Source organism: Grampus griseus (assembly GCF_964374135.1).
Source record: "Grampus griseus genome assembly, chromosome: 18".
Taxonomy (NCBI): Eukaryota; Metazoa; Chordata; class Mammalia; order Artiodactyla; family Delphinidae; genus Grampus; species Grampus griseus.
The window spans coordinates 57993068-58018125 of NC_139012.1; the positions used below are offsets into that span (position 1 = coordinate 57993068).

Sequence of the window (25058 nt, forward strand, 5' to 3'; positions counted from 1 at the left end):
GCGAGGAAGTAGGAGAGGGTTTCCTGAGATGAAAGATTACTTCCGTCCGGGCTCTGGCCTCTTTCTGGAGCCGGCTCGTTGGGGGCTGGGGAGCGGGGTGCGCGGGGCTCGGGGGCCGCGCGTTGCCACCTGCAGCGCCCGGGGCCGGCGGGACGCGCTTGGCCCTGTCGGGGGCTCACGTGGGGGGGGATCCTTGCAGGTGGGAGTCGAGAGCATTTCCTAGCGCCCGAGCCATGGTGGCCAAACAGCGCATCCGGATGGCTAACGAGAAGCACAGCAAAAACATCACCCAGAGAGGGAATGTAGCCAAAACCCTGGTAAGGCGGGGGCGGCGCTGACCGGGCGGCGTGGGGCCGGGCCCGGGCTGGGCGGGCGCGGGGCCAACCTCCCCCTCCTCAGCGCCCCGGGCTGCCCCTCCCGCGGGGTCCCGCACGGTGGGCGCTGAGGGCCGGGCTCCCCGCGGCGCGGACTTGTGCTCCCTTGAGCGGAGAGGGCCCTGGTTGGCCATGGCCCCTCTGGGAGCGTCTGCTGGGGCTACCGCGGAGGCGCAGAAGGCCCTCCCCAGAAGAGAACTGGGCCTTTGTCTCCGGGAAAGACGAAAGTCACATCCTTCAGGAAACAGTTAAACCAACTGCTTGACGCCGGGGCCTGGAACCTAGTTGGTACTAGCTCGGTTTTGTTGAATGAATGAATGAATGAATGAATGAGTAAAGGGAGGCCCTTTGCCACGTCTCCCTCCTAGGCTTCATCCCCTGCCCTCCATCCCCAACAAACACACCAAGATAAGGTTTTCTTTCCTGCCCCTTTGTAATGGTCTCCGTGTATAAATTGGGGATTAGGAATGCTATTCAGCCCGTATTTCCCTCCATCCTCCTCTTTGGCCTCTCCTCCAGTGAGGCCCCGCACCACTCGGCGAAAGTTTAAAAGCAACATTCCCCTTGTTCATCTCGTCAATTCCGGCTCATCCTGATAGTATGTCCCAGAACTTTAGAGACTAGCTTATTGCCAGGCATTCTGCACCTCCAAAACCGTAGACTAAAGCTTTATAGCAATGCTTACGTAAAATCTCTGCCTTAAGTACAGGGTTTTGTGTGTGTGTGTGTGTGTGTGTGTGTGTGTGTGTGTGTGTTGTTTGTTTGTTTTTAGGAAAGCAAATGATCTTCAACAGACATTGCCAGGCCCGTGGTCCTGGACATTCAGAGGCAGCCCTCGGATGAGTTGTTGAGTCGTGCTGGTCTCCAAGTGTATGAGCAAAGGCGCATGGAATCTATTATCCCAGACACTTCAGTGGAAGTTCAGCTGAAACTTGAGGTTTGGCTGGAAGAGCTTGCAGACTTGATGAGGCAGTTGCCTTTAGCCAAGGCATGAAGCTGGTTTGCTTAACTGAGCACAAAGCTGGATCTGCAATCTCTACTGCAGAATTCTTGCAGAACCAAGCAGTTCTATGGAAGAGAAACAGCATCAAATTTAGGTCTTTACAGGCAGCTACAAGCTTAAGTTGTGCTGGAAGTTCTCTCATTTGGGAGTTAGATCATTTAGTTGTTCTTGGGCAGCAAAACGCCAATATGCCATTGAATTGGAACTATTTTTCACGTAGAGCTCTGTTTTCCCTATTTTTACTCAGAAAAAAAAAAAAAACTTGCTGTCCAAATTGACATTGAAAAACAATTTTTAATGGATGTTAAAGTATTCGGGGATTATATCCCTAGGAGATCACTTCTTCCCAGGATATCATACAGACTAGCTGATTTACTGAAAATTTCTAGTTGTGTGGTTCCTTTTAGTGAACTGAAAAAACAGAGGTCACTTAATTCTCCTCAGTTGACAACTGATCTGACTGCAGAAGTAACGACAAAACAGAAACCGCTTTGCAGAGCTGTTTTACCCATTAGGCTTGATAAAGTCAGTGTCTGCCACTTCTAGCTTCTCAAGACCACTAGAAAATGTTTGGTACCTGAAACAAAAATGATTGGCTCCAAACTAAGAAAAGAAAATGGAAAAATTGGAGGAAAAGCTGTTTAAATATCTAGGAAATGTAGTCAACTTGACTGCAGTTCAACTTAACTTTCAGGGATATTTTCAAATTATGTTTAATGTATGGTCTGAATGGATTTTTAATAGGTTCTGATATACCATGGAGTGGACCCTTCAGACGTGCCTGGCGCCTATGAGTGTTTCTAAATGGTCCTACTAACTTTGTAATGAAAGGTTTCCAAACCAAGCCACAATGTATGTTTATTTTCCCTTGGTTAGAAAGGCTTTTTGGTTAACTTTATTGTAAATGGATCAGTCTCCAAAAAGAAAAATGAAATTCTCTTTCAAAAAGAAACACTTTAAATCTTAAATCTCATTTTCCTAATTAGAGATCAAACATGATTATACTTTGAAGGAAGTAACTTGTAAGGGGTAACTTGTTCAGAACGAAATTCAATAAATGCAGACACATGAACAGATTCTAATAGAAAATTCAGACGAATTGTTCAGAAATAAACTCCTTTAATTGTATATAGATGCTTGGGTATTTCATTATCAGCTTACAGCTGTGGAGTGAATCAGTACTGTTCTCCCAGATAACAGAAATGGAATAATCATTGCATGATTATACAGTAGTAAAATCTTCAGAATGAAAGGGCAATTTAAATGTCAGAGTTCCGAGTTACCCTGCTGGTATCTTATCACAGGGAAAGCCACCCTCTGCATTTTGGAGCCCAGGGAGTGACAAATTCCTCTGGGAAACGAACCATGTCATTTGCAGGATTCTACTGCTTTTCTTACCTTTCCCAGCAATAGATTCAGGCCTAGGTGAATTGTCCCAGCAGATCTGTGCCGGGCACTGCTTCCCCAAAAAAGTAACTCAAAGCTCTCCAAAAACGATATATTGGTATCATGACCAGCCAACGAGTTCTTGAGCTCTGAACGTCCACAAATAATATTGATTCACTGTGGAATGTCATCAAAAAGGATTTTGTGTTATCGGGATGCAAGCTCTGTATCCTGATAATTTGGGTTTTTCTGCAAAGGAAAAACTAAATGACTCCGTTTGGTATCTGCATGAGACCAAAACTCCACCTACAGGCTCCTGGATTCACTTATTGACTCTGCTGGAGATAGAACTAGATGAATTTTTTCGCTTAGCATCAGTGGGATGACCGCAACAGAATTTGTTTCTGGTCAACCCTCACAAGTGATTAGGAAGTTGGCGAAGGGGCAGAGGGGTGAATGTCACACTCTGTTCAGGTAACTTTATTTAATACCTTTATTGTTTACTTGCTCTGATCTTGACCTGGTCATAAGTGCCAAAGAATGACACAGTACAAATGCTGATTAAGGTTATCCTATGCAATTATTTAAGACTGAGTTTGTCTTTCTTCTAGTCAAAAGAAACCATCTATTCCCTTGCAGTGAGATTTGCCACCGTACAAGAGTGTTGGTAGATACAAGTGGTCAAGGTCGGAGAAGTGAGTGGTCTTAATCCTTAGATGCTACCTGCCACTAATCCATACTTCTCTAGTTAGAGAAATGCTGGACTAACCCTGTCACCAATTGGGGAGTTTTAAAAGAGCCAATATCCTTCCTAGACCCTTTCTTTACTGTAGCAGACCTAAGACATGGTATTTAGTGGGGCTTGTATGCTTATTCATTCTTCGAAGAACATTTATTAAGCATCTGTTGTGTTTAAGTTCTGGGCCAGACGTTGCTGTACATTGATATATGAAAGAGACACAGTGCCTGCCATTGTAGGGCTTACAGTCTGTGGAAAGACAGACAGCAAACACGGTATCACAGGAATAAACATCAAGATACAAACTGTGATAAATGCTATCTAAAAAAAGTACTTGGTGATTTAAGTGCCAAGTGAACTCCACTGAGGTAGAAGAGAGAAGGTTCTCTGAGAACGGAACAGGTAAGCTGAGAACCGAAGAACTGTTGCCTTGTCTATGATGAAATAAGTTCTTTAACCTATGTTGGCCACAGCCTATTTTGGGCTCATGTCAGTGAGGGAATATTTAGTGAGTTCTTCATTTTTCTGCACTCTACCTTCTCCCTTTTCACTTGAGAAATTCCCCACATTTTCAGATGCCTTTCTCAGAAAATAATGGTTTTCCATTGATTGATTTGCTTGTAAGAACCAAGCCTTACCTGCACACAGACCCAGAGGAGGTGCAGAGGGACCTTCCTCTGACGTCTGTGCTTTTGGCTTGAGAAGAGCAGGCGGTACGCAGGGCTGGTCCGTGTGGGAACCACAGTCCCCTTATGCTTCCCGCGGATGCTGAGATTTCTCCCAAGCATAAGCGTCACTAAGAATTAGGAGGTTTATTACAAAACGCCGCTCCCCTCATCTCCATACACAGCTGCTGTGGTGCGTCTGCTGTTCCCAGGGTTTCCACTGCAGGGGCTTCCCGGGTTTTTAGCACTTAGAAAGTTTTGAGAAAATGGCTGTGCTCTGTAACCCTGCTTGGAAGCCACGGATGCAGGAATTCAAGATGAATCTGTTGGAGGAAAATCCCCTGGCTCCGTAAAAAGGGAGACCTAAACGTGAATCCCAGCTGTTGTCCCAGTTAGCAAACCTTGAGCCTCAGGTGGAGGCCCCTTGATGGAGATGATAATACTGGCCTTGCGTGGAGTTGTGAGTGCTAGAGATCGCGGTTGCTGGCTGCTTTCTAGAGCGCCTGGCATGAAGTGTGCTTTCAGCCGACAGAAGCAATGATTAGTAATATCATTTTTGGCTTCCCAAATCACTGTATTGGTTTGTGTATTTATACCTCATCGGTCCCCAGAATATTTAAGAACCACCCAGTTCATTGAATTACAGGGGTGTAAGTAAGGTTATTGATGAATTTTTCCAAACCCATCTTGATCCCTTAAAATTGATTTTGTTCGTCTAGATCTGCCCGCTGGCATTGAGACCGGGTCTGTCTCATTCACAGAGGTGTCTAGTGACTAGCCATACTCAGTAAATGCTTCTTGAATGAATGAAGCTAATCTTACTTTCTCCCATTCCCTTTCAGAGGCCGCAAGAAGAGAAATATCCTGTGGGACCATGGCTGTTGGCACTGTTTGTTTTTGTTGTCTGCGGCTCAGGTATGGGTTTCTCGCTGCCCTTATATCCCATGGTCTCCTTTGTCCTATAAAAACACATGTTTTATTCTCAAGGTAAATAGACAAAAACTATATTGGTCTGGGATTCAAGTTAATTGCTGCCCGAAGCCTTCATCTTAATAGGTTTTGATTTCATTGCCATCCCAGCAAACAGAGTAGAGACAGAACTGATGTGCTATCAAATCATACTCATAAAATGATTACAGTGAGCAATTAAATTGGCTGGCTACACTTCAGAGTTCAGTTAAAGCTTTCTCTGAAGACCTAACCTAAAAAGGGCATTTGGAACAGAAAGCGGAGCACCTGTCTGCCTGAGATAATCCACATTCCAGAGAGAAGGAGAGGCCTTATGCCTTAAGGGAAGCTCGTTGACCTAAGCCTCAAGGTGCAGTCACCTGATGCTGGAAGGTGGCAAGTTAAGAGAGCTTTACTCACACACACACACACACACACACACACACACACACACACACACACACACACACACACACAGTGCAGACTTGACCAGAAGGATCATGCAGTTGTTTCTAGTCGACTTCTGTAATTGGGAGCCTTGACTTAATTCCTGGTCCCCATGGGTTGGGTCTCTGAAGTACTGGTGAGTGGAGGTCACTTCTATCAACAAGGTAGGTCTTTAGATGTTCCCATCCTCCATCTCCTCACTGTTGCTGAGGGCAGGGAAGGCGAGGAGTACACATCTTCCTGCAAAGATCTAAAACTCCCAGGAAGACGTCATTCCTCCCCAATGGCAAGAGACGCCCATGACTAAAGGTGCCTCTGACCTTTAGGAGACCACTCTTCCGAGGAAATGAAAGCTCGTAGGAGGAAGGAGGGATCCGATGGTCTTGGCACTATTGCCAAACAAGCCTTTGTGTTAGGCTCAGTTTTTTGTTTTTTGCGGTACGTGGGTCTCTCACTGTTGTGGCCTCTCCCATTGTGGAGCACAGGCTGCGGACGCACAGGCTCAGCGGCCACGGCTCACGTGCCCAGCCGCTCCGCGGCATGTGGGATCTTCCCGGACCGGGGCACGAACCCGTGTCCCCTGCATCGGCAGGTGGACTCTCAACCACTGTGCCACCAGGGAAGCCCCAAGGCTCAATTTTTTAAAGTTGATTCCAAGATGAGAGAAGATCTTCCACTCCAAGAAACGAAAGTGTACACCATCCCTAAAGATGTGTCCTCAAAGGGAGTCTTTTGTCCAATACAGAGATCCCTCATCTTTAATAGAGTTTACCCAGCCACTGCTGGAATACTTCAGGAGCGCTCACTCCTTCAAAAAGCCTATCCCAGGGCTTCCCTGGTGGCGCAGTGGTTGAGAGTCCGCCTGCCGATGCAGGGGACACAGGTTCGTGCCCCAGTCCGGGAAGATCCCACATGCCGCAGAGAGGCTAGGCCCATGAGCCATGGCCGCTGAGCCTGCGCGTCCGGAGCCTGTGCTCCGCAACGGGAGAGACCACAACAGTGAGAGGCCCGCGTACCGAAAAAATAAAAAAAAAGCCTATCCCATTTCTGTGCAGCTCTGATTCTATTGGAAACATCTCCCCTCCTTTGAACCACACTGTGCTGTCTTCTCGGTAGTTCAGGTGTGGACGCCGAAAATCACACAGCTTAGACTCTTCTGCTTCTGAACGTCTTGACTCTTCGGATATTTTCAAGATGACTGCCTAGTGACTCCTTCTACAAACTCAACTTCCCTAGTTCTCTCAACCTTGTCCTCATAAGATGTAGTTTCTAGACCCTTCTGTACATGCCATGACTCTCTTAAAGTATTGCATTTGCAACTGCAGAAGTTGGTCTAGAAATGGTGCAACTGCTACAGAGATAGTAGGTCTGTCCCTGCTTTTTGTCTCATAACCCTGCTTTTATTAATATGCCCCAAACAGTTTATTTATTTATTTATTTAACATCTTTATTGGAGTATAATTGCTTTACAATCTATGTTAGTTTCTGCCGTATAACAATGTGAATCAGCTATACATATACATATATCCCCATATCCCCTCCCTCTTGCATCTCCCTCCCACCCTCCCTATCCCACCCCTCTAGGTAGTCACAAAGCACCGAGCTGATCTCCCTGTTCTGTGCGGCTGCTTCCCACTAGCTATCTATTTTACATTTGGTAGTATATATAAACCCATGCCACTCTCTCATTTTGTCCCAGCTTACCCTTCCCCCTCCCCGTGTCCTCAGGTCCATTCTCTACGTCTGTCTTTATTCCTATCCTGCCCCTAGGTTCTTCAGAACCAATTTTTTTTTTGGATTCCATATATATGTGTTAGCATACGGTATTTGTTTTTCTCTTTCTGACTTACTTCACTCTGTATGACAGACTCTAGGTCCACCCACTTCACTACAAATAACTCAATTTCATTTCTTTTTATGGCTGAGTAATATATTCTGTATATGTGCCACATCTTCTTTAACCATTCATCTGTCTATGGACATTTAGGTTGCTTCCATGTCCTGGCTATTGTAAATACAGCTGCAGTGAACATTTTGGTACATGACTCTTTTTGAATTATGGTTTTCTCAGGGTGTATGCCCAGTAGTGGGATTGCTGGGTCGTATGGTAGTTCTATTTTTAGTTTTTTAAGGAACCTCCATACTGTTCTCCATAGTGACTGTATCAATTTACATTCCCACCAACAGTGCAAGAGGGTTCCCTTTTCTCCACACCCTCTCCAGCATTTATTGCTTATAGATTTTTTGATGATGGTCATTCTGACTGGTGTGAGGTGATACCTCATTGCAGTTTTGATTTGCATTTCTCTAATGATTAGTGATGTTGAGCATTCTTTCATGTGTTTGTTGGCCATCTGTATATCTTCTTTGGAGAAATGTCTGTTTAGGTCTTCTGCCCATTTATGGATTGGGTTGTTGTTTTGATACTGAGCTGCATGAGCTGCTTGTATATTTTGGAGATTAATCCTTTGTCTTACAGTTTATTTTTAATAATCACAGCACCTCCTAGACTTACAGAGAGCTAATGGCCAGCCAGGCCCCACCAAGCTCTTCTTCACGTCAACTTGCTGCAAGCTTCAGAGATGCATGTCCGTACCCTCCCATCTAAAGTTGTCCCCTATCTGCATCACACATTGTTTTATTTTATTCATGGCCCTCATCGACATTTGAAATTATTTAATTTGCTTACTTATTATCCATTTCTCTCTACTAGGATATAAGCTTAGGGAAGACAGTATTTAACTTCCCCTAAATTTTTAGATACTAGCACAGTTTTTAGCACATAAGGAGTGGTTAATCTCATAAATAATAAATGGCTTACTGACACTGCATAATGATGTACAGTGTGGTTAGTGATGTTACATGATGCAGTCAGTGTATTGCCCTGCATTAGCAGTGCAGAGTTCAGAGCACTGTGAAAAATTGCAATGGGGCTTCCCTGGTGGCGCAGTGGTTGAGAGTCCGCCTGCCGATGCAGGGGACGCGGGTTCGTGCCCCGGTCCGGGAAGATCCCACATGCCGCGGAGCGGCTGGGCCCGTGAGCCGTGGCCGTTGAGCCTGCGCGTCCGGAGCCTGTGCTCCGCAACGGGAGAGGCCACGACAGTGAGAGGCCCGCGTAACGCAAAAAAAAAAAAAAAAGAAATGAAATTGAGTCATTTGTAGTGAGGTGGATGGACCTAGAGACTGTCATACACAGTGAAGTAAGTCAGAAAGAGAAAAACAAATACTGTATCTTAACACATATATATGGAATCTAAAAAAAAAAAAAAAAGGGTTCTGAAGAACGTAGGGGCAGGACAGGAATAAAGACACAGACTTAGAGAATGGACTTGAGGACACAGGGAGGGGCAAGGGTAAGCTGGGACAAAGTGAGAGAGTGGCATGGACATATATACACTACCAAACGTAAAATAGATAGCTAGTGGGAAGCAGCCGCATAGCACAGGGAGATCAGCTCCGTACTTTGCAATCACCTAGAAGGGTGGGATGAGGAGGGTGGGAGGGAGACGCAAGAGGGAAGGGATATGGGGATATACAGGGATATACGTATGCATATAGCTGATTCACTTTGTTATACAGCAGAAACTAACACAACACTGTAATTCAATTTTCTCCAATAAAGATGTTAAAAAAATAAAGTTATCTACGTTTTCAGGCTTTATGGCCAAACTGTAGATCGTTAGATCTTGAACCTTGAGCCTTTCATCTAATTATCTCTCTCTCCCAGCTTTATGGTTTCTTGAAAGTATATTACTCATCCAAGGCACTGATAAAAGTCTAGATTTGGAGAAGCCCACAGAAAACAATTAGAGACAACTCCCTTCAGGTTGACTTTGAACCTCTCAGCAAAACTCCTGCAAGCAGCCCTCGTGTCTTGAGGGTCGCTGGTGTGCATGGCGCTGTGCGGGCTTTGGAGATACAAACTCTATCAGGGGGCAGCTGGCACTGGGGAGAGAGATAAGGAACATGTCGTTGCTCCCAGGAAAAGAACACTCTGACGGCAGAGCACCCCGAGGGTTTGGCAAGCGTGGACAAGGGACCGTCTTAGTGCGTTCGGGCTGCTATAACAAACTACCATAGACTGGGTGGCTTGAAACAGCAGAAATTTATTGCTCACAGTTCTGGAGCCTGGAAGTCACATTGGGGTACCAGTGTGGTCGATTGGGGGCCCCTTTCCCAATCACAGACTTCTCCTTGTATCCTCACGTGGCATCCACACGTGGTAGAAGGGGCTAGGGAGCTCAGTAGGGTCTCTCTTATAAGAGCAGTAATCCAACTCATGAGGCCTCCACCCTCAGGACCTAATCACCTTCCAAAGGCCCCGCCTTTCTACCACCATCGCATTGGGCATTAGGATTCCAACATGTGGAGCTCAGAAAACACAGTCAGACTATATCAGGGCCTTCTAACTCATACTGAGCAGAAGAGAAAGTTTCCCAGAGAAGGCGCCATTTGAGCTGAGTTTTGAAGGACAAACAGCCAGACAAAGGGAAGGTTATTCCACATGAGGGAACACAGCATGACAAAGGCACAGAGGCCTGAGATAGTAGGACAGGCTCAAGACTGGCCAAAGCCCAGTCACAGGGATCTGTGAGCCTCGGTCATCACGTAGCCCTTGTTGTCAGGAACTAAATAGATACAGAGCTGGTGGGCTTTTTTTGTTTTTTTTCTTTTTGGGCTTCAAGAGACACAGTAACTGGGGCCCTCTCCGGTCTGTGCCCTTAGGTAGCATATAGGAGAGGGGGAAAAGCCAATAAGTCATTTAGTCTGGCTTGTTTTTCTCCAACCTGTGCTAGTTCTCAATATCCATCCTTTCCAAAGGGATTAAAAACCTTCCCTAAATTACATCTTAATTAAAATTTTGCCAGGCTTATTGGTTCACATAGTAGGAACTGTATCTTTCCCCCCGTTTGGGTAAATTGGGACATTTGCTGACAACCAACTTTTGGAATCTTCCCAGTCTCCACTAGTTTTTTCAGGGATCGAGTACATTGTCTCTGCTATCCTCTCTGTTGGTTTGTCCAGGGGCGTGAGATGGGAGCCTGCAGGGCCTGGAGATTTGGACTTAAAGTGGCCAAAAGGACACACCCCTTACTGGCATACTACGTCCCCTGCCTGCATGTCTGGTGCTCTTCTAAGGATGCTGCTTTAAATCTAGTTAAGACCACTAGCTTCTATGGAAAGGCTAGACATCAAACGGGGAGTTGGGTCCTCTTAACTTTATCCTCTGTTAACATGCCACCATGATCCCCAAGAAATGGACCTCCTCCTTTTTAAAATCATATCTAAAAATAATCCACCACCAGCTCCCTTTTTTTCTTATTTTCTTTCCTTTCCTTTTTTTTTTGCCAACTTTAGCATTTTTTTTGCAAGCTTCAGCTCAGGCCAAGCTCTGTTCTCACAGAAATGTGTCACTCTTCTCAGTTCGTCCTTGGTACTGTGCCCTTCCTTCTATCTTTGTCCGTGTCCTTTTCTAAACCAAACACGTCACGAAAAACACAATAGCTCCTTTAGATTCATACCCGTTGCCACGTCTCTGGGATTAGTCAAGATTCAGTTCTTCCTGCAGCTCCTACTCTCCCTCCTGAGTTCCTCCCTTTTCAGAGTCGCAGACCATAGGCTCCTACCTATCTTTTTTATTTAATTTATTTTATTGAAGTATAGTTGATTTACGGTGTTGTGTTAATTTCTGCTGTACAGCTAAGTGATTCAGCTATCTGCCTATCTCTTCTCTTCGTTTAAAAGAATGCGATTATGACCACCTAAAGGGGGGGGATAGGGAGGGTGGGAGGGAGACGCAAGAGGGAGGAGATATGGGGATATATGTATATGTATAGCTGATTCACTTTGTTATACAGCAGAAACTAACACACCACTGTAAAGCATTTATACTCCAATAAAGATGTTTAAAAAAAATGCGATTTCCTCAAATCTAACTCTTCCCTTTATCAGTTCCTCTGCTTTACGTAATGAGCCTCTCGGTGCCTGGATGATTGATCCCCTTACCACTGCTCTCTCTCGCTTCTGTTCCACTTTTGTAGCACAAAGTAGGAGAGATCCGCCCCATCTAGCGTCCTGCCATCATCTGCAGTGTGCACAACAGCACCTTCACCCCTGCCCTTGCCTGTCACGCTCGCACAAAATGCACTGGAGTTTGTGGTGGGATTTCCATACCTCTGCAGACATACCCCTTCCTGTCCCTGTCCAGCGAGTCCCTTTCCTTTGAACAGGATATACCCGTGTGCCAGGCTTAAGTTCCATTTCACCAAGTCCCTGGGATCCCTCTGAGGTCATTCGCCCTCTCTGAGTTCATGTGCTTAGTTATTCATACTTTGTAGATCTTTATACAGACAGGAAAAATATGAAATCTTCTAATAGTAGTGAAGATGTTGATCACTGATCTGATTCTCTTGCTTTCGTGACCTCACTCTATTAAACCCACTTTTCTAATCGACGGTGGGCTGGGCAAAGTGTTCTTTTTTAGAAATAGTGTCACATAGAAAACAAACTTATGGTTACCAAAGCGGAGTGGGGAGAGGGGGAAGGCATAAATTAGGAGTTGGGGATTAACAGATACACACTACTGTGTATAAGAAGGATAAACAACGAGGACCTACTGTATAGCACAGGGAACTATATTCAGTATCTTCTAATAACCTATAAAGGAAGAGAATCTGAAAAAGAATATATATATATATGTATATATATACTGAATCATTTTGCTGTACACACCTGAAACATTGTAAATCAACTACACTTCAGTTTAAAAAATTATAGAGGGCTCCCCTGGTGGTGCAGTGGTTAAGAATCCGCCTGCCAATGCAGGGGACACGGGTTCAAGCCCTGGTCCAGGAAGATCCCACATGCCGCGGAGCAACTAAGCCCGTGCGCCACAACTACTGAGCCTGCGCTCTAGAGCCCGCGAGCCACAACTACTGAGCCCACGTGCTGCAACTGCTAAAGCCCGCACGCCTAGAGCCCGTGCTCCCCAACAAGAGAAGCCACCGCCGCAGTGAGAAGCCCGTGCACCGCAACGAAGAGTAGCCCCCACTCGCCGCAACTAGAGAAAGCCTGCGCGCAGCAACGGAGACCCGATGCAGCCAAGAATTAATTAATTAATTAATTTTAAAAAATAAAAATTATAGAAATACTGTCAGTGTACCTAGGGTAAATAAATTTTCAGGTGAGGCAAGTCACAAGGAATGCAGGTTTTATCTGTTTTCCTAGTATCTTTGGGGAAAAAATGCAGAATGGTAAAAATGTTGACCTTTAAGTATAGTTTCACTTATGGGTCACCCTTACTCCATTTTACGTGGCAAAACAAGTTAACAAACCTCCAAGAGGTTACGGGACCCCATTATTATGGGGAGTGATGTGTCACAGCAGACTCTTGACCCCTTCCTTCTCGGCTTCTTTCTTCGGCCTTCCTTGTTCTCCACACATGCCTTTTGTGCCAGCAGTGGTGGTGCTGATAAGAGCCAGATAACGAAAAGGAAGGAAGAGGAACCAGGGCAGCAGTGAGAGCCCAGCACACAGGCACCCAGAGCCCCCTGGCACAAAAACACATGTCCAGGGAATGCCCACCCCTCACCAGGGAGACCCCCCGAGATCCCAGTCCAGCCCAAGTCCATGGTTGTAACCAGTCAGAGGACATTATCTAAATACTAAATACACCCCCCTTCAGAGGAAGGAAATTCCCACTTTCCAGGATTGCAAAAGATCTCTTAGGCAAGACGCTTCTTTGAAAACTGACCAACTGGCAGAAAATGGATAAGAGGCTTCAGAGGGGAGGATAGTTTGGGGCTCCGCCAGATGTGGGTTCAAAGCCTGGATTCGCTAGGTTTCTGCTGAATAACCTTGGACAAGTTCATTACTCTCTCTGTATTGATTTCCTTATCCATCCAACGGGGATAGGGGGAGACCCTCCAGAGGTTGTCCTGATACTGGATAGTTCCAGGGACGTAAGTGCTGGCCCACAGCACGCTTGAAACCTGCAGCTTCAGTCACCACCATCTCTGTCCCCATCGCCCTCACGTAAAGTAGTGGCACCATGAATGGGACTGGTGTGTCATGGACGCTTTAAGCTCCCATTGCCTTCCATCCTCCCAGGCCACGCCTTCACCTGGCAGGCTCAGCCACTCACGTTGGTCTTGACCTTCCAGAGAGCTGTAGACCCCGCCTCTTCACTCCCAGGAGAAGTGTGAGCAATTTCAGTGATAACACTCCCAGTGGGTGAGACCATGTTCCCATGATAAATCATCAGAATCTTTCAGACCGACCCAGGCAGGAAAAAGGAAGCGCCCAGAGGTACACTAAAATCAATGAATAGGGGTTTGTACTTTAAGTTGAATATGAGAAATAAACTAAGTTTTATTCGCTTAAAGCAACCCAAATACACCACCGTTTTGCTATTTAAAAAAAAAAAAAAAAGTTTTCTTTGTGAGATGCAAAAGCTTTTGAGACATGGAATTGTCCAGATAGGACATCTCAGGGCCATATCTTGCTTCGTCTGGTTTAATTTGGAAACTAGCCTTATTGTTGTTAGCATTATATACATTTCATCAGAAATCTAAAACCTGTTTCTTAGTCAGATACCTCTTCTGGGTCCCCTCAGATGATTATTGCAAACAGGCCAGAAACTTTTCTTGTTCAGATCCTGACCCAGGACTTTTGCTTGGGCCTTTTTAACTGGTTGCATTTGTCTTTATTTGATCTCCTAGGACCCCAGATTCACACTGAAGCCCCAAGGGTTTAAACACCCGCCTCTTAGAGACTTGGCCGTTTTTATAAAAATATTATCTTCCATTTCTGCAGGCGGTGGGGCCTCTTTCCAGATAAGCAGCTCGTCCTGACTCTCAGTCCCCGGTTTCAAAGCCTGCCTCTTTAGAGAACTGTTTGATAGCTTCTGAAGAGTACTTGTTTTTATCTTGAGACTCAGAGACAAGCGTGACCCGGAATGTCCGTCTGAGGCGGCAGAGATGCCGTCGCACAGATACGCCAACTGCTATCTGCGCGAGACACTTGCTGTCTGCGTGTGCTTCCCCGGACCGTGGATGAAGCCCGTCCTGCTGGTTGTGCCCACAGCCCTCGGCCCTGGGTTTCCCTCTCCCTTTTGTCCTCATCTCTTTCAGGAGCCTTGTGGAGAAGGGTTCGGAGGCCTCCCCAGAGCTCTGTGATGAGTATGCCGCTGTACATCAGTAATGTCTGACCCGAACACGGCAGTGACAGCAGGGTCCCAACGCTGGCCTACCCATCTTATAGTGTCAGTGCCACAGTGTTCACAGGACAACTGTCTTCAGCATTTTTGACTTTCCTCTTGGACTAGAAGTTTCACCTGGACTCAGTGACAGTAGGTCTTTCCCTTCACATGCAGTTGACCAGACAGTATGTTAGCGCTTACATGTGTCTTGTGATCCTGTTGCATCATTCACCTCTCCTGAGCCCAGGTGTGTCCCTGAGTGTGGACAGGAGGCAGCAAGCTGAGAGCCGTCTTCTCTGTCCTCGCCCCTCACTGAGGTTCCAACCGGGGTCAATGGAACCACCATTTAATCCCCATGATGCTGTGATTCTCAGAGGGAAACGCTTACACACCAGCCACACCCCAACTCCCTCCCTCAGACTACTTCTCCCTCATCCGTCCCTCATTTCAATTGCATTTCTCTCTCTCTGGCCGAACCTGATACTCACTTCCTAATTAGAGATTATGTGAATTTTAGTCATTCTTGAAGTCTGGCTTTTCTTGAAACTGATGAGCTTATATCCCCCATCAAAGGGAAACCTCTAGGGGAAAAGGATTAACCAGTGACTTATTTCCTTCCTAATTTTCTATAGTTTCCAATTTTGCCAATAAGCATATATTACTTGTATAATCAGAAAAAAATAAGTGTATTTTGAGAGCAAAATTGCTAAACTCTTGGTTTTAGCCTTTTCTTTTTTTTTTCTTCAAAGCAGTAGACTTTTCTTTCTTTCTTTTTTTTTTTTTTAGAGTAGTAGACCTCTTTGTTCAAATCTTAGAGGGAAACAAAAGAAAAGCTGTTCTGGCTGAAGCAGGATCTGTCATGTGTCTGTGTTTATGTCTGTGTCTGTGTGTGTCTTTGTATGATGTCTGTGTGTGTTTGTGTATGTGTATGTTTGTGTGTATCTGTGTGTGTGTTCATGTGTCTCTGTTTGCATGTGTGTGTCTGTGTGTATTTTTGTATGTGTGTTTGTGTGTGTGTGTGTATAGGGGTGCCTCCTGTGTTGCTGGATATTCTGATTTTTTATCATCCCCAGAAGGGAATACACATCTGGACCCTCTTTGCCCATCAAATAGGAAACTGTGTCCGGCCTGGCGCTGGCCTCTGTGATTCCAGAGTTAAGGCCTTTCCCAAAGAGCCTACTAGGTTCATTTGGCACCATCAGTTGTGAGTAGCTGCACTGTTTCTGGGCAGGGACGTTCCCTTTGTCTGGCAGTTAACAGACTGTACTCTTCTCCTGTATCTGGTAGGCACTCTGCCTGCCGGGGCAGGACTGGGGAGAGATAACGTGTCACAGGCTGGACCGTTTTTCAGGACAACCTATTCAGAACAGATAAGGAAAGTGATTCCCTGAGATGTTCTAAGCTGGGCCTGAATGCCTCCTGTCCTCCCGGCCTCCTGATTCAGGTGGTCCAGTGGTCTCCCTTTATGTCTGCACTGGAGGCCTCTCCGTTTCTGGAAGAGCCCACAGCCCCACCCTCCCTAGGACTGGCTGTTTTGTTAAGGATGCTGTGGAGGAGGGACAGGACTAAGTGCTGTGTGAACCAGCTCCAGGGACAGCCTCCTTGGGTTGGAAACCCGGCTCTGCCACCTACTAGCCGTGCAGCCTTGTCCAAGCTACTCACCCACACGCCCACTCCAAGCCTCAGTGTCGTCCATTCTTAAAAGGGATAGGATCCTACCTGAAAACTCCTAGGATCCTCATGAAAATCAATCCTGAGGATGAAATGAGACAACGCGTGCCACACGTTTAGTGGAGTCCTGGTACTAGTTTTACAAATGTTTGTTGTTATTGTCATTATGTTGACGGCCCTTAGTTGCACTGTCTCCTTGCCTCTCAACCCCCCTGGCGAGGTGCCGACCAAGATTCTGAATGCTTGCAAGGAAAGAAAGCTAACATTTTGTCCTTTGTGATGGGGAGAAAACTTGGGGAAGCAGAGCTCTGAGATACTGGGGAAGCTGCAGGAACCCCAGCTCCCACCTGGACAGGGAGAGGGCAGGGTTTGCCGGCCAGAGGTCAGTGGTGTCACCTCTGCAGGGACAGCTAGAGATGGAGCCTCTTCTCTCCTTCTAGAAAGAACTCTTTAAAAACTAGCCAATGGGGGCGAGCAGAATCTATTCATACAACTATTTTGGCTACCGTTTCTTGAGTACTTATTCTAATGCCAGGCCCTACACTTATATTTTCTTTTCTCATCACACAGTCCCTACAAAGAAGCTATGGTACTCATTTTTCCAAATCACAAAACAGAGGTTCAAAGAGGAAATCAACCAGCGTCCTGTAGCTAAAAAGAGAGCTAATACCCAAACCTAAACTCCAAACCCATCTGCCTTCTATTATCCTATTATCCTTCTCTCTTACCATTTCCCCCAAAATACCATGGAGCAGATTTTCCACCAACTTCAGGCCTCTAGCATATGACTGTGTATTGAAAAGAACTCACGTTAAAACATCTCCTACTTTCCCTGCCAGAAAATGTGCATTGTCCAGAGATTCCAGATGGACGGCCATTCTCGGTCTGCTCCCAGGTGGACAAAGCCCTGACCCAACCACGGGCTGCTTCTTGACTGGGCCACCGGGGTACTCCATCACCTTGCTCTGTTCTGGACACTTGCTCCAGGACAAATTTGAATTCACCGTGTTTGCAGGTCGACCACATAAGCACTGGCCTTTCCTGGAGACTGCCTGAACTATCTTGAAATTGTGACACCCAGAGGGAGTCACAGCCCCAAGATGCAAGTTTGAGGAACTCAGCAGCCCTGGAGCAACCTTTCCCTTCCACCACAAAGGAAAGCTTGAGGACATGCGTCTGCTCTGGAACTCCTGCCTCAGGATCTGAGATGCACGGTCTGGAAAAGATGTCTCATCAGCCATTGGCTCCCTCAAGGTGACCTACGGCCTCGCTTGTCATGTGCTTCCCTCTGCCCTGGGGCCCTGCGCCCCTGGGGCCCTTTGGGTCTGTGTATGGTTTCCTTCTCGGAAGAGTGCTCTGCTGTCTGCCATCTTAATGTGGAGAGAGCATCCCATTCTTTGCTAATACGATCTCTCTTTTCACAGCGCCCTGCTGCCCTCACCTATCCCTGGCTTCCCTCTCTTTACCCTCTTCTCCATCTCTGGAGAAGCCATGGGGAAGTGACATCTTGCCTTTGACTATCTTTGTGCTAATTCTTTCAGGGAGCTTAATGACCCACCTTGGCGATGTCTTGTCTCCTAACATCTCTGCTTTTTTTTCTCAAGGCCCAGACTTTTCTTACCAATGCTTTCATTTTTTTTAAATGAAAAATAATCAAAGTTGTGTGAATTCTAGAGTTGGCTTATCCTCCTAAAGGATGTTCCTCTGGCCTGTCTTGATCTCTCTTCTCAGCAACTCCCTTGATCTCGCTTATCGTCCACCATTTACTTTCAATAAAGGTGGTTTTCGGAAGGCCCCATTGTCTGGCAGGGTTCCAGCTTTCTGACAGTCTCCTGGGGGATCCACTTGTGTCACCTCTGTGTCCTTTGGGCACTCTCAGTTGGCTGGGGTGGGGCAGTCCCCAGGGAAGCGTGGATTGGGCTGGCCCGGCTCCCGGCCTTAAGGGGTTTCTGTTCTTGACTTGTGACTGGACTTCCCCTCAAGAACTGAGCTCTTGGAGCAATTGAATCTCAAGGTCGCCATTTGATGCTGATTCTTTAGGTCTGAAGAGTCATCAGTTGAGGTTTTTAAAATGTATTTTCCTCCACGCTGTTTGCAATTTTTCACCGTTCAGTCCTTCAGTAAATTTTTACTGAGGACCTACGATGTGCCCAGTGCTGAGCTTAGGCCCAGGGGTAGAGCTGGGGGCAAAATCATCCCTGCTCTCCTGGAGCTTGTGGTCTCGTGGGGAAGAAAGATGAGTCAAACAAATAATTATGCTGCAACATGTAGAATTTCAGGCATGAAAATGTTTGAAGGAGAGGAACATAGGGCTGCGAAAGCATAGACAGGCCAACCTTGAAAACATTGCAGGTTCGGGTCCAGACCACTGCAATGAAGCTAATATCGTGATAAAGCAAGTCACGTGAGTTTTCGGTTTCCCAGTGCACATAAAAGTTCTGTTTACATTATACTGTAGTCTATTAAGCATGCAATTATGTCTAAAAAAAGGTATACATACCTTAATTTAAAAATGCTTTATTGCTGAAAAACGCTAACCGTCATCTGAGCCTTTCAGTGAGTCCTAATCTTTTTGTAACAGTAACATCGAAGATCACTGATCCCAGATCGCTGTAACAAATATAAAAATAATGAAAACGTTTGAAATATTGTGAGAATTACCAGAATGTGACACAGAGGCACGAAGTGAGCAAATGCTGGTGGAAAAAGTGTTGCCCATAGACTTGTTACACACAGGGTTGCCACAAACCTTCAATTTGTAAAAAAAAAAAAAAAAAAAAAAAACAAAATGCAATATCGGCAAAGCGCGATAAAACGAGGTGTGCCTGTAATGCAAAGGGCTGGTGTGCTCTAGGGAAGTGGTTCTCAAAGTGTGGTCCCTGGACCAGCAGCCTCAGCATCAACTATGAACTTGTTAGAAATATACATTCTCAGTTCCCACCCCAGACCCACTGGATTAGAAACTCTAGGGATGGGGCCCAGTGCCTGTTTTCAAACATTTTCAGGGGATTGTGAGACATAAGTTTGAGAACTCCTGCTTCAGATGGTCAAAGACGGCTTCTCTGAAGAAATAACTTCTGAATTTTGAAGTAAAACTAGGCAATAGGGTAGGGTGGGGAAAGTATTTCAGAAAGAAAGAATGGCGTGTGTAAAAGCCCAGTAGTAAGAGCAGGGAGCTTTTAAAAACAGGAGGGCTTACCGTAAGAGAGGAGGAGAGTGGAGAAGGTGAATCTGGACAGGTTGCCAGGGGCCAGGAGATGCAGGTCATGGAGGCTTCACCAGGGATTGGGCAATAGAATGGTTCTGGTGTGTTAGAAACTCAAGGAGGGCACGATCTCACTTGTTTTTATTTAAAGAATAATTCTAGCTACAGTATGGAGAAAGGATTGAAGGCGTAGCAAGAGTAGACCAGTGGAGGTCACCGCAGGAACCAGGGGAAAGATGACGGTAACTTGGACTAGGGTGGTTTCGGGAAGGATGGAGCGAAAGACGTACAATCACGAGATTATTAGGTAATGCCCACAGGTCTTGGTCATCCATCAGAGGTATCAAGGATGACTCTGGCATTTTTGGTGTACGTGCAAGATGGAGGAGGACGATGCCAAGCTTGGCAACGGGAAGAGATCATGAGAAGGTCCTGTTGCATTTGACGTGCCTTTGAGCCACTTGTGTGTAGGTATCAATTAGGTGGTGGAAGGTGTAGGTCTGGAGCTCCGAGGAGAGGTCGGGGCTGGCAACACACATTGGTGAGTCATCAAGAGCTAAGTGGCAACTGAAATTGTGGGCCGGGATGAGATCGCCTGGGAGAAGGAATGTAATGAAGAGAAGAAAGCCAGCCATGCTCACTGCAGAACTTCAACATTCTTGTTTATTGGTCAGGAGGAGTTAGGATGACCCCATAAACCACGTTTAGTGTAAAGAACCAAAGAGAAGACGGAAAACTAGAAACTAGGAGAGTGGTGTGTCCCAGAGGCCAAGGGAAGCGTTTCCAGGAGGGAGCGCTCAGCGAGGGTAAGTAGGGGTTCATGACAAGAGGCAGCGTCCTTCAGGACGCTAGTTGGATTAAGTGACATGGAAGGTCATTTGTATCTTTAGCAAGAGCTATTTCGCTGGAGTGAAGAGAGAAGCTAGAATGCAGTGGAATTGCAGTGGAATGAGGTGGAACCCAAAGGTAAGGGAATGGAGAAAGTGAGGACGTAGACAGCGTTTTTGGAAATGGCTATAAAGAGGAAGAGGACGCCTGTGGATGGGAGACATGGAGTCAGGAGGGTTGTTCTGGTTGATTTTTGAGTTGCAAGTGCTTCTTGCATGTTAAACCCTAAGAATTTCATTGAAAGGGAACGGCTGAATAAAAGAGAGATGTGATCGTCTCAGGTTACCAAGGACCAGGATCCTGTACAGGTGGGAGAGTGCGGAAGCTCCCAGATTCTGTAGTTCCCACTCTAGCCTGGATTTTCCTGAACCCCTGACCTGCCCAAGGCCAGATCCCCTGACCTTGAATGCCTGCCCTCCTTCCCTTTCTTGGCATCCGTCCTCCCTGCTGACTCGCCTGCCCACAGCCCCTTTCCTGCAGCCCGCTCGGCTGTTTTCTCTGCTTTGTTCACCCTCTGTTAAGTTATTAACTTGTCAGGGTCCAGACTCCCCGCTTCCTTTCCCACTTTGAACCCACTCTTGGCTGCCTTCCCGTTCACCGCCTCAGCAAGTCAGCATCGGGGAGGCCAGGGTTGTAGGGCTGGTCATTACCGGCGGGCACATAGAAGTACAGTTAATATAATTGGTATAGGATGGTAAAGGCTTCTTAAAGACACTGACATTGATATAAGCCTTCTTAAAGACAGGGATACAATTCTTAAAGACATTGAAAAAGGAATCATAAAACACAACCATCTCTCCATTATCTTAGAGGTGGAGGCAAATGGTGAACTTAAAATAGACTTTATTCAAAGTAATTTCTCCAAGAGGGTTCAATTTTAAAGGGTCGCCTGTACACATGTTAAAGACCATCAGATTTTTACCTGTTAATTCATGGATTCAATTAGGGTCAGGAATGATCTTTCATTAGTTTTTAAAGCAGACTCAGAAATAGGTACGTTGTTTTAATATGTGTTGCTACTCTGAGGCCAGCAAACTTTGTCTAAGATTCTTAAGAGAAATTTGCAGCAGTTCCTTAAAAAGAATTGAGTGGTTTTATCGTTATCCAGCACTTTTGAAGTCATGAATTAACTTAATAGGGTCTGATGGACTAAGGGACAGCCTGTTTCGTATCCATTAACCTATATCCTGCTGATAATGATTCCTTGTCTACGAATAAATCTCAGAGAAATAACATTTTGGAGCATCTATTATGGGCAGATATTTTACCTATTATCTACAGTTTTATAAATAGAGAAATCAGGGCTCAGAACTATTTAGTGAATTCCGAAAATTCACACCTCTAGAGGGTGGCAGGTAGCACCTGAGCTCTGGTATTCATGCTCATACACGGAGGCAGCAGCCATCCTTGTAGTAATAGGAACAGTAATAATAGCAATGATTCCCACGCTCCGAAACCTTGACGTGGGAGGGGCCTCATGTATGTCAGATCATTTAATCCCTGTATTAGCGCTGCAAGCAGCGTGGTCCTCACTTCACAGCGGAGGAGACAGAATTGAAGAGGTTGAATTATTCATGCAGTCACACAGCTATTCAGTGAAGAGATGGGATTCAAACCCAGTTCCCTCTGACCCTAACATTCCCCTCTAAAGTAAGCCTGTTTGTCCAAATTAGGGATGTTTTCCTGATCCGAAGAACAAAGACTGAGGCACGGTAGATGTAAATATTTTTTTCCTAATGTGCTTGAATATACAGCTGTCTTCCAGCACTCCTGTGGAGCCGGAACACAGGAATGTTTATTTAATTTTTATTCCTTGTTAGCTTTGGTAGAGGAGGGTGGAAACATCCGTGTTCCGGCAAGCTTATACCTTTGGGTAAGGTACTTTCTCATCCATCTAGCAACTTCTCCCGTTAAGAGCCACCCCCCAAGATGAGAATAAGACAAGAAAACCTCTGAGCACAACCAGAGTTAAATATCACAACTTGTTGAATTAACTCCTTTATCTAGAGAAGACTCTTTCCGACCTTCCCACACAACTGGTTGACTCTTAATTTTATACATGGTTCTAACAGTCTTTGTTTTGGGCTTAGTCTACAGTAGCATAATAATAGAAGAGGGCCCACTGCAGACTGGTGTAGTAGCACCAGAGATGTGACCAGAGCTAAGAGTCATTGAGACCAAATAACTGCTAAGAAGCAGAAATGAGAGCCCAAGAAGTACAGCCAACCAGAGCTATTTGGGGATCAGATCAAACACTGTGCATCCTCTGTAACCCTATTACAGCAGAGTCTTAGCAGTTATCACTTTTTATTATGGTCACACTGAACATTCATGAAACCTTAATATATTAAATCATGTTGGGTGTATATCCAATTTAGGAAAGTCGTGATGATGCCCACAGTGATTTTTTTAGTTTATGAAAAACCAACTACATTAGTGCTTTATCTACCCTTCAAATCTAACTGTCCAAGAAAGAGTCCCCGGGGCCCTCGGTCTGAATTATCTCTGGACCCCCAAAGCACAATGCCTGACACGTAGTATGTGCTCACTAACGTTAGTTGATAAAATATCAAACACTTTGTTTCTCGAGGGTTCTGGGTAGCATACTTCACTATGGTTACTTAGGAAGCAGCATTCCTGGGTATATTCCAGGATGACTTTATGAAGGAGAGAAGGGGTAAGCCCCCTGAATGTTCTGTGCTTGTTCTGTTTTCGCACTTGATTACATGGTACCCAGCTGCCCCTCAAAAAAAAAAAATCATTCTATATGTGTTCATTGCTATTATTATCATGATTGTCTCCATCACGATTGACCGATATTGTATATGTCCCATCTGGAGAGGATGTGAAAAAGAAGTTGGACCTTCCTCTCCTGGAACATATTTAAACCCTATAAACAAAACCAGGCTGGGTGCTATCCAACCAGCTCTTACCAGAATAAGGGGAGGGAGTCCCAGGAATTGTCTGTGGACGTTCAGGCTACCCACCCCTTCATGAAGGAGTTCGGTCCACTTAGTGAAGACGGTGCCCTGAATAAATCAGTGCTGCTCTCGGTGCATTTCAAGTCGAATTTCAGAAAGTTCCAGGCCGCCTGAAGATGCACTTGTATCAAAGGTTGTCAGCAGCCGGGGGCCCAGCTCCACGTGTCTGCTCCCAGCACCTGGCCTTCCTTCCAGTTCAAGGGCAGCTTCTTTTCCAGGTCACAGCCATTTTGAAGAGGCAGCGTCGGCTGACCTGTTAAATGAGTGCCCTGCGTGCACGAAAGCGCTGTCCGCCGCTGCCCGGCAGCATCAGAACGTTCTGGGGAAGAGGGCCAAACCTCTCAGTGCCTGAGGGATTTCTGGCCTTCACTCCTGGTGGAATTAGCAGAAGTTATCCATAAATCCCCGAGGCATCCATCAGCAGACAGAGCAAGGCTGCCTTTTTAAAGAAGTTCACTGACCTCTTGTTAACTTAAGTCCTTGTTAGGAAATATCTAATCAGCTGTGTGCTAACAGGTCCAGGGCCCGGGGTCAGCAGAAGCAGGGCTCGCAGTGGGGCTGGGTTTCCAGCTGTGCGCTGTCTGGTGTCTGAGCCGTCTGTTTTGTTTTCCTCCTTCAGCTATCTTCCAGATCATTCAGAGCATAAGGATGGGCATGTGAGCGGGCTGGGCTTTGACACGGCCCCCTGCCGCTGGAGGGTGGAGGACCGCTTCAGCTCTTAGCCGGGTATCTGTGGGAAGCTTACAAGCCACCCAGAAGAGAAAAAAAAGGCTCCCTCAACTGTTCCCTGATCGCTTCATCGTGGATGTCAGACCAAATTCCTTTCTCACAGGACATCTCGGTACATCCGTGTTCTCAAGCGGAAAGGACATTTTGCTTTGCAGTTGGCAGGATTGGTAGCTCTCCGGGTGTCTGCAGCAGAGCTGTCTGTCTGCTTTTGCCCTGGGTTTCGCTGATGTCTGCATGCGGGCTTCTGAATGATCACCGCTTTACTTTCTATGGATACGATCTCTGCTCCATTGGGAATTGCTTTTACAAATAAATGTCTTTGTTCAACCTTATACACTGTGTGGGTTCCAGTGAGAAAAACCAAAGTGAAGATGATGTCAGGAAAGCTCCGGAGGGATGGGTAGGGTAGGGGACTTGATTACGTAACTGGGGAAGGTCAGGGAATCTGTGGCCCGGGAATCAGGGCTAAGTCTGCCCAGCCGGGCGCTGGCCACCCTCAAGGTCTTTGCCTGAAATGAAGCCCTGGGCAGCTCTAAGGACCTTGGGTTTTTCACACATTTGACAAAGTGTGGCTCTTCTGGGGTTCTTTCTTTTTTTGGTTCGCTTTTTGTTGTTCTTTTTTTTCAATCCAGAAAAGGTACCTACAATGTGTGTTAAAGTCCAATTAGCCATTATCTCTTCTGGGGGCTGCATCAGGGCTTCCTGCGTCACAGAGGCCTCTTTGGAAAAACCATCCAACCTCAGGCCCAGCCCTGCCCTAACGTAGAGCACCGGGCAGGCAGGAGTCCTGCCGGCTGGGTGGGTGAGGTTCAAGTGTGGTGGG

The 25058-nt window shown here is 46.1% G+C and overlaps 1 protein-coding gene across 2 annotated transcripts; it reads left to right on the top strand.

Annotated features, from left to right (window-relative positions):
- Positions 1–206: 206 nt before the first annotated feature.
- Positions 207–24166, top strand: SERP2 (stress associated endoplasmic reticulum protein family member 2; the record flags this gene model as incomplete). Of its 2 annotated transcripts, none has more annotated exons than XM_082675980.1 (3): positions 207–317; positions 5010–5082; positions 24126–24166. In XM_082675980.1, the coding sequence occupies exons 1-3, from the start codon at positions 234–236 to the stop codon at positions 24164–24166; spliced, it is 198 nt and encodes a 65-aa protein (XP_082532106.1). In that variant the 5' UTR covers positions 207–233. The 2 variants fall into 2 exon arrangements, 1 of the variants encoding a protein (XP_082532106.1); XR_014298105.1 differs by lacking the exon at positions 24126–24166 and adding an exon at positions 17448–17473 and having other exon boundaries at positions 266–317.
- Between the last annotated feature and the right edge of the window lie 892 nt (positions 24167–25058).